This window comes from Hibiscus syriacus, unplaced genomic scaffold, assembly GCF_006381635.1.
Source record: "Hibiscus syriacus cultivar Baekdansim isolate YM2019G1 unplaced genomic scaffold, ASM638163v2 tig00112737_pilon, whole genome shotgun sequence".
Lineage (NCBI taxonomy): Eukaryota > Viridiplantae > Streptophyta > Magnoliopsida > Malvales > Malvaceae > Hibiscus > Hibiscus syriacus.
Window position 1 is genome coordinate 864,024 of NW_024063391.1, and position 9,308 is coordinate 873,331.

A 9,308-nucleotide genomic window follows, 5' to 3' on the forward strand; every position below is an offset into this window, starting at 1 on the left:
TGATAATTTTATAGATGGGTCAAAGAAGATAGAGATATTTTAGTTTCTTGGAAGATAAAACTTGGTGCACAACCATCTCAAAACTTTACGACATAGTTTACTTCTTTATTGACAACATCTACAAGCTTGTGATGGGTTCGGAGGGAAGATTTATTTAAGGCATGGTGGTAAGTAGCTCTGAGGGAGAACGTTGTGTTGCATTTCCAGCTTAAATAAGAGGGATTACGGGCCTGTTCGTGTTGGGTGAGCGTCAAAATTGGGGAGAGCGCGAGGGATGCTTGTCTCGTAGTGTAGCTGCAGCTTGGTTATGAGCTTGATTGAATAAGGATGAGTGATGATCCGTGAATCCTTGCAACTGTGCCCGAGGATGGTGTTTCTAAGTAATTAGCAGTGGGTCGTAATGGTAGGTGTTAAGAGATCAGCTGATGCTTAGGGCCTGCTGCTCTAAGGTACTGGTTCTCCTTGTTATCTAGTAGGTGGTTTGCCCGTAATTATTTGTCCGTTGCTTTAACTTTTGTATTACGGGTTGTTGGCTGATTCATCTGTTGTTTAGGAGTTACATCTTCGCACAAGCTTGGTTTCAGACCAAGGTCCTGCGGGGTTGAATAGTCCTTTGCTTTGGTCACATCTCAGGATCTGTGGATGAGTTTAGGTGTGGCTACCGTTTTGTTGTGTTATCTTTCAGGGTGTTACATCTCTACTTGGTTAGAGCTACTCTTTTCCTTTATTTAGGCTTAAGTAAGATGTTAATGAGGTCCCTAATTTAGGTTTCGTTTTTAATAAAATCCATATTGCTGATAAAAAAAACATCTACAAGCTCAGAGGGTACGACTTTGACAACCTTTAGACTATAATTGTTTTGCATGCGATAAAACAACCAATCAGTGTGTATATTCGTTGTTTTATCATCATATAGGAAGAGGAATCAAATAATAATTTATGTTATAATTAATGTATTTTCAACCTAAGAAAATAAAATTTACAAATATCAAGATTTGGATCTCTAACTTTACTTAAGGTATCCCACTAGACCAACAGATTGTTGGTATAAATATATGATTATAACATTCTATAATTTATCTTATAATTAATATATTTTATTTCTATTTTTTATTCTTATTAATTAATCTTTTAATTTTGTAATATAAGTTATAAATAATGATTATAAATTAATATATTATCATCGATATTAAAAATGTACTTATATTGTTTTAAAATTTATATATATTTTTGAATAATCTAGAATGACTACAAAATAATATTCGATAAATACTTCCTTGACGTAATTATTTAAATCCATGACGTCTAGAGAGAATAATAATTTTTTTATCAATTGGTAGGTTTAAATATAAAATTAAGATTAATATTATAATATAAATGAAATTAATACACAATTTAACCTAGATATTATTTTTGGCAAGTACAAGATCAATCCTTATTAAAGCGATGCATGTTGTTCACTTGTTTGACGGCAGAGATCATTACAAAAGCGAGTAGTATACCTCCTACTCAAAGAGATATAAAGGTAAGATCAATTGTAAAACAATTCAGGCTCGAACAATATTATCTATGAGATATACGTGAATTTTATCTAATAGACCATGGTCTAACATGAGATCATATTCGAAGAAAGCGAATCCAAAGGCACAGGCCTTGAAGGCTGCGAAAGCAGTGAAATCTGGATCAGGTTTTAAGAAGAAGGGGAAGAAGATCCGAACCAAGGTTACTTTTCACAGGCTAAGGACCTTGAAGAAAGATAGGAACCCAAAGTATCCACGCATCAGTGCTCCACCAAGGAACAAGCTTGGTCATTATCAGATTCTCAAGTTTCCCCTCACAACCGAGGCTGCGATGAAGAAGATTGAGGACAACAACACTTTGGTGTTCATTGTTGATATCCTTGCTGACAGGAAGAAGATAAAAGATGCTGTGAAGAAGATGTATGATATTCAGGCCAATAAAGTTAACACCTTGATTAGGTAAAAAAAACTTCATTTGTGCTTGTGAACTATTTCTATGTCCATGAGCTAGTCGATATAGCTTTTATTTTATAGGTCAGTATAATTTCTTCTGCATAAGTTCGTAGACCAATAGATCACTTGACACTCATTGGGCAAAGTTATTTGTTATTAGAAAGGCTACCTATGGCGAACTGAGAATAAACAATGCTTTGAATTCTCTGTAATGGCATATATAGTTGCTTATGATTGTATTCTTCATCTGTGGTTTCTTGATGATCCATTTCCTTTATATGCTATCTTTTCTTTATGCTCGCAATATTGTGGACATTGTTTTGATGCGCATGTTTCTTGTAATCCAGGCCTGATGGCACAAAGAAGGCATACGTTAGGTTGACGCCCGTGTACGATGCCTTGGATGTGGCAAATAAAATTGGAATCATCTAAGCGGTTGTTGACTAGCTTGTTTTGAAGGGTTTATCTTTTGTTTTTTGCAAAGAGAGACGGGTTCTTTTGAGACTAAGAAGGAATATTTAATATTAGCTTTAAAATGGTTCAATGCATGAATTTTGGCTATTATTACTTGAGAAATAATCATTTTGATGATTGCATTTTATGTATCGACTTGTGATCTAATGGCAAGTCATCGTATTCATTTGAATCCAAAGTTGATCTAATCACCTGGAAAGCGATGAGAACTGCCTACACAATCCTTGTCATGGTGCTCTTGTGTCTCATCGCATTGCCCTTCATTTATCCCTTAAGAATTATCTGGGTCAATAGAAACCATTTCATTTTTCGGGAAAAAGATGAGTCATTCAGTTAGCTCCAGAACCACCAATGTTGATGGTGAATGCTGTGCAATGTTGTTCAGACTAAACAAAAGGATCTTCCTGTCTTTCTCGTAAGATGGTTACCTCCGTCGACTGGTTCCCTGAAAGTTAATTGTGACGGTTCTTAAGTTGGAATTCCAGGTCATGCTAGTGCTCGGTTTATCATCTGATACTCTAATGGTGACTGGTGTGTTGGATCATATCCGTTTATAGGTAAAGCCACCAATATTATTACTGAACTATAGGCGCACTTAGGGATGGTCTCAAATTGGTCAATAACCTTTGTATCACCCACTTGACTGTTGAAGTCGATGCACTTGCTCGTTCTTAAGTCTACTGCTGCATTGGAAAGGTGTGATTTGGGTTTGAGCAGATTAATTAGGTGTATGTAAATTTATTTAAATTTAAAACCAGTCATAAATATTATCTTATAATCGAATTAGAATGCTAAAAATGTCAATCTTTGTTATTTTATGATAAAAAGTTCTCGGTTTAATCTGATTTCATCACAAAATAATTATTTGAATCCATATTAAAATTTTAGGAGTGTAATGAACATATGGTACAACTAAACCAACTTCAATTATGGATTTAGATACAATTTTTTTCATAATATTTTTTAGTCATTAATAATATACACTCCATAGACAATTGCTCAAATCCATAATTTCTAGAGAATACAAGAGTTTTTGTTGCATCTATTTTGTAGACTTGCATCATATTATAATTTTATTATCTAAGGTTAAATATTATCTGAATCTATAAGAATAGATAAAATATTTGTCAACATCTAAATCCAAATCTACATTAAAAACTGCATTCTTGAATCGGAAATGATAACAATTACTATTTGCGAAAACCCAATGGAAAACGAACATCAAAAGGGTAAAACATCTAAAGCACAAGTGTGAAAGCATGTATGATATTATTTTGTCTATACTGGTCCGCAGAAGAAAGGTGGAAGGTTGGTGTTATTTGCTGTAATTGAGGTCTGAAAGGAGGCTTTCATGGCGTCCCCATCACTCTGCCTAACAATCACCGACTTCAGCCTTTCTTCTTCAATGATTCCTATTAACAACAAGTTTCTCTTTGGGTTCATAACAGAGTTGAATTGGATTCATTCAGGTCGACTCAACGAAGATTTTAGTTTTGTAAAGCTATAAAAAGTGGGCAAAATGCATTTAAAAAGAATAAACTGAAGTAATTAAAAAAAGTGTAAAATGGCTATGATATATCTTTCAATCAATTCAACCCCTCAAAAAGTATCAAATTTACACCATCACCCCTCAACTTTTTTAATCTTTACAAAAATGAAGCCAAAGCTTCTTTCAAGCCTCGTTAAATCCTCTGCCGCTTTGTCAGTGTGATTTGAGCATTAGCACAAGCACCCGAACTCATGATCGGCGAGTGAATCATCCCAGAACCAGAACTTGCAAAACTCAACATGGCCGATGAACACATTTGATGAGTCCCGCGAGTCACTTCAGGATACCATGACGAGTTCACTCGTTTTCGAATCACTGGTTTCTCATTTTCAGTTTTAGAAACGGATACAGGGGGGATTTTAAAAGTGTCGGAAGGAGGAGGGTTTCTCCATTGAGGAAGAGGACCGGCAACAAGAAGTGTCGAAAGGAGAGGCCCGGCTTCCATTACAGCCTGCAAAAGCTTCCCTTTCTCCGGCAAAGTTTTCCCCTTTGCAAGGTTATCAATCACACCTTTTTCACCATTAAACATTGAAGGAACCAACCCAAAGGGTTGTGTCAAAAGCCCCATTCCACTCGGATCGGCCATTTTAACGGCGGGAAAATCCGATGAATTGACGGCATCGAACAAGGAATCGACAGGGGAAGAATGATTATTATATGCGTCTGATAAACTGTTGGATTCAGTGATGCTGGAGTTGGTTTTGGCTGCAATCATAAACGGGGTTTCACACGGCATGAACTTGTTGAGTAGCTTCTGCAATTGGTCTCTTGCTTCATCTCTTTCTTGGTAAGCAAGGTTCAGGAGATTGAGCATCAGCTTCAACTCCTCCTTGTATTTCCTTATTTGCTCATTCGCTTCCATTTTCGCAGACTGTAGCTCCATTGCAGTGTATTGAAGATTCAGTTTCAAGTCATCAAAACTCTATCAAAACATGAAAATTGAAAACCATTAACATTAAAAAGAACATAGAGACAAAACAGAAATGAAGAAGAAAACCCACCTCTTGATAGTTCCAGAAAGAACCCAAATCTTCCATTTTTAAGGTACTGTCCTAGATGGAAAAATCAAAAGCAATGAATGCAAAGGGAAGAAATTATGAAGAGGGAGAGGGAGTTAAGGAAAGGTCTTTAGTGAGTGATTTATAGAGAGCAATCAAAGGCAAATAAAGACAAAAGGTAAGAGATGGGTCTTATTCTTTATCTTCATCTTCATCTTCTGGCTCTTTCTTTTTTTAACTCGGAGAACAAGACAACAAGTCCACATCAAAGACCTTTGGGAGATTCCTTTTTTATTAAGCATTAAACTCCTCCCGCTGTTTCAGGACAGTTGTCTCTTTCTTTATTTGCATTAAACTTCATGTTCATGGTCAACGTCATTTTACTGCTTTTAAATGCCTACCGTAATTTGTAAATAAGCTTTTACTCCAGGGGCGAAGGATGCATCGACCGTCGCTCTCTAAGTAGTTTTAATCTTTTATGGAATGTTATTAATTAGTATTTAAATAATAATTTAAAATAGACTTTAAAAGATACTCAAACGCTATTAAATAATAATTCAATTTAAAATTAACTTTAAAATTATTTATTTTAATATTTAAAGGATTGATATTATTATTAAAATTTGTTTTTAGGAAGAAAATTAATTATTTTAGAGATGACATATAAGTTAAAATTATATATTTAAATTATATTTAATTTTTTAATATTATAATCAATAATGGATCAAGGCGGTGTTTGGGGTGCAATCCATCCCTAGAAAATTTAAATTCCGTTATATTTTAAATTTTTCTTTATATTTTCTAATCATAATATAATTTCATATCTTATATTTTAAGTTTATCTTCATCATTTTCAAGTTTTAAAAAAAATCATGCTCCTTGGTCATATATGACAACCAGGATTGATTCATGTAATCACAACTCAAATGAGTTTTAATTTCGCCATCTTTTTTTATAATTTTAATATTCAAATAACGAAATTGTTGAATATCCACTTTAAAAAATTTTACAGTGGTCTAAATAAGATGGGTTGAATTTAAATTAAATTAATGTAAATTCTACTTCTATTTTTTTTAAATTAAGAAGGGTCGTTGGATAACGAAGATGGAGAGTATGGTCACTAATTGTTTATATTATGAGCCAGGGATGTCCTAGATTGCATTATGAACTGCTCAATCATGTAGTCGTCTCACTTTATTCTATTAATCTGCTTAACTTTTTCCTGCAACCTATTTGCATACCGACAAAAAATGTGCAAGTGAACACAAATCAATGATGGTTTGGAAAAAATTAGGGTAAAATACACTAGTCATGGTTATAGGGCAATGTTTTATTGAGTCTTTTGTTTATTAAAAATTACAAAATGGTTCTATAATTATATGATGTTTTGTTAAGTGATTATTAAAAATTATAAAATAGACATTTTATATTTTGTATATTTCAAATTCATTCTTTTTTGTATAAAAATTGACGCTCATCTAAGTTTGATGTCAACTTGTTGACTGTGATATGATAAAATTTTATCCCAAAAGTGTTTGAGCTATATTTTGAGGATTAACTCTCCATTTACGATATGTCGTCAAGTCAGTGCTCGAAAGCAATTGGGATACCAATAAGCATTATTAAAATATGATTTTATCATATCTCGGTCAAGAACTAACGTCTATCTAAGACAAATATCAAAATTTTAATGAAAATGACGAGTTTAAAATATATGAATAGTTGAGGTGATCATTTAGTGACTTTTAATAGTCGGGGACTTAACAAACTGATGTCCATAGCTAAAAGATCATTTGTATCTTTTAATAATTATATGATTATTTTATGATTTTTAATAGTCAATAGACTCAACAAGATAATAGTTTACGGTTAGAACTATTCTTATACTTCATTTAAAAAAATAAACAAAGGATATTTTCATGTATTCAACATGTTTTAAATAAACCATCAATAACAGTAATTAATCATGTTTTATTTACAAATAATATTAGAATTAATTGTAACAATTAAATATAAAACGTAAAAATACTGATTTTATCATCGACTAATTCTTTATTAGATGATAAGATTTTTCATTCTTGCAATTTTTGCGTGCACCCACGTAATAAATTATTAATCATATAAAACTATCGAACCAGTTTATTAGATATACACGCATTTACTCAAAAAAAAAACATACACACATGTATTTAGGGATGATAATAAGTCGAATTGGGCAGGTTATTCTAATTTAATTTGAGTATAATATTTTTATTCGGCATTTAATTTAATTTAGAATAAAAATATTTAACTCGAAATTTGATGTGATTTTAAAATAAAAAATATAAACAAAATGTATTATAACAAGCATCCCTAAATATATAAAAGATTAATTATATTATTATTCTTGAGATAAATATTTTTTATTCTAAATTTAAACCTGACCTAACTAGACCTTATACTTAAAATAGACAATTAAACCCATGATTTTTTTTTTGGAAAATCATATCTATTATTTTGAATAATACAATGGAGGGGGAAGCACAAAGTCTCATAGGGGCCAAATACATCCCATTATTTAAAAAAATGGTTAAATTAGCTTAATATGTTAACGAAAAAAGAAAAAAAATTACATATCTATTATTTTTATAAAAAAACTAAAATTTTAGACCCTAATCTTAATTTTTTTTAATTCGCCAGACTATTTATAAGATTATTTTATTTAATTTAAACTACGAATCCAACCTGAAAGTAAAAAACCTCCTACTGACAGAACAAAAGAACATGGACAAGGCTGTACGTTTTTTTAAGAAGGAAAAAAAGAAGAAGCAATTTCTTTAACCCCGACAATGATCTCCACATGTTCTCTAATATTTTTTTGTACGTATATATAGAGTTTTTGTGGGATAAAAACTCCCATACCCCAGCATCATTAGCCATTAGATCCCTCCTCCCTTGTTAATAATGTCATTATTCCTTAATCCAGCTGTTAATCTCAAAGTAGTGCAATCGAAGCTGTGCATCTGGAATGATAGAGAGCTTTTCCTATATTAATTATTACAATTTATGCCATTTATTTCTAATTATTTTTATTATTGTGGTTACACGTTTTTCTTTTCTTAGCTCAAGAAGCTGACAAATGCTGCTGGATTTTTAAATTAGACTTGACAAAGATGAAAAATTAAAATAATAAATGAAAAAAGATAGGCTTCCTTAATACAATGAACCTGGTGAACTGTTGGACTGCACAAGAGTTTGTATTTAAATCATTTTCAATCTTTTGCTTTTATCTGTTGGACGCTTTACGTTACATTTGACAATTTCGTGCATTGTAACGTGTTACAATAGTAATTAAATTGTTTTGTAAGGAATTATATTTAATGCTAAGGTGCATATATAGAGATGATATTTTTAGGAGAAATAATTATTTCAAATATGCTTTTATAAAATAGTTATGAAAAAAATACCATTTTTATAAGTATATCAATTTGAATAATAGTTTTATATTTTATATAAATTTTAAAGAAAAACGCATCTTTATCATATGATGTAAGTTTTAATATTATAAAGTCTAATTTGGATGAGTTATAATAATGAGTTGACCCCTAATCCTCTAGCTTTGGTTTGTTAAAAAAATGAAAAACTTAATTAGGTTGAACAAGCAACAAAACCTAAACCCTTACACACTTCAACTATGCCATCAAATTTCTTCTGGTCTAATATTGTTAATTGATGGGCAACTATGGATTTTCAACTCAGTAAAGAGAAATCGGGTATTAGTATTGACAAGGACGCAATTAAGATTATAGTTTAAGAGGACAAAGTATAATTAACAATAAAAAAAAGGGAGAGATAATCTAAATGAACTAAAACTTGAAGTTCAAAGGGTAGAATATAATTAATAACAAAAAATAAGAGGGATAAAATCAAAATAAATCAAAACTTGAAGGACCAAATAAGTAGTTACTTCTACTAATTTTTTAAAGTTCAATTCATCCTCCAATTGACATTTTTTTGGTTAATTATTTAATTTAATAAATATCTTGAAAATTATTACCAACCCTTTATTAAGATAGGACGTGATCAAATCTCATAAAAACAAGATTTTATTTTCCTCTAAACTTCTTTCTACAAAGCGACGAGGTTTTTGAGTTGGTTGGACACCTCAAGCGAAATTATTTTTATTTATTTTTTTATTTAGAAAAATAATTGTAGTACGTGAGAGTTTGAGATCACGGTTATGAACATGTTATAATCTAAGTGTTTATTGAAAAATATTTGGAAGAGACATTTAGGGGTGGTTAAAATACTCAAATTCGATCGACCTAATATGAT

The 9,308-nt window shown here is 31.5% G+C and overlaps 2 protein-coding genes across 2 annotated transcripts; one reads left to right on the forward strand and one right to left on the reverse strand.

The window, feature by feature from the left end:
• The first annotated feature begins 1,611 nt into the window (after window positions 1-1,611).
• On the forward strand, window positions 1,612-5,146 carry LOC120182719 (60S ribosomal protein L23a-like). The gene is made up of 3 exons (XM_039187606.1): window positions 1,612-1,979; window positions 2,321-2,444; window positions 5,133-5,146. Exons 1-2 carry the CDS (start codon window positions 1,612-1,614, stop codon window positions 2,403-2,405), a joined length of 453 nt encoding a protein of 150 aa, XP_039043537.1. The 3' UTR covers window positions 2,406-2,444; window positions 5,133-5,146.
• Window positions 3,976-5,096, reverse strand: LOC120182687. The gene is made up of 2 exons (XM_039187584.1): window positions 4,998-5,096; window positions 3,976-4,918 (listed from the first exon to the last, which is right to left on the reverse strand). The coding sequence occupies exons 1-2, from the start codon at window positions 5,031-5,033 to the stop codon at window positions 4,130-4,132; spliced, it is 825 nt and encodes a 274-aa protein (XP_039043515.1). The 5' UTR covers window positions 5,034-5,096; the 3' UTR covers window positions 3,976-4,129.
• Window positions 5,147-9,308: the final 4,162 nt, after the last annotated feature.

Bases quoted from the DNA above. Each gene is read 5' to 3' on its own strand.
- LOC120182687 (XM_039187584.1), bottom strand. From the start codon at position 5,033: ATGGAAGATTTGGGTTCTTTCTGGAACTATCAAGAG. The intron at 4,919-4,997 runs GTGGGTTTTCTT...ATGTTTTGATAG, and splicing joins CTTTCTGGAACTATCAAGAG to AGTTTTGATGACTTGAAACT.
- LOC120182719 (XM_039187606.1), top strand. From the start codon at position 1,612: ATGAGATCATATTCGAAGAAAGCGAATCCAAAGGCACAGGCCTTGAAG. The intron at 1,980-2,320 runs GTAAAAAAAACT...CTTGTAATCCAG, and splicing joins AAAGTTAACACCTTGATTAG to GCCTGATGGCACAAAGAAGG.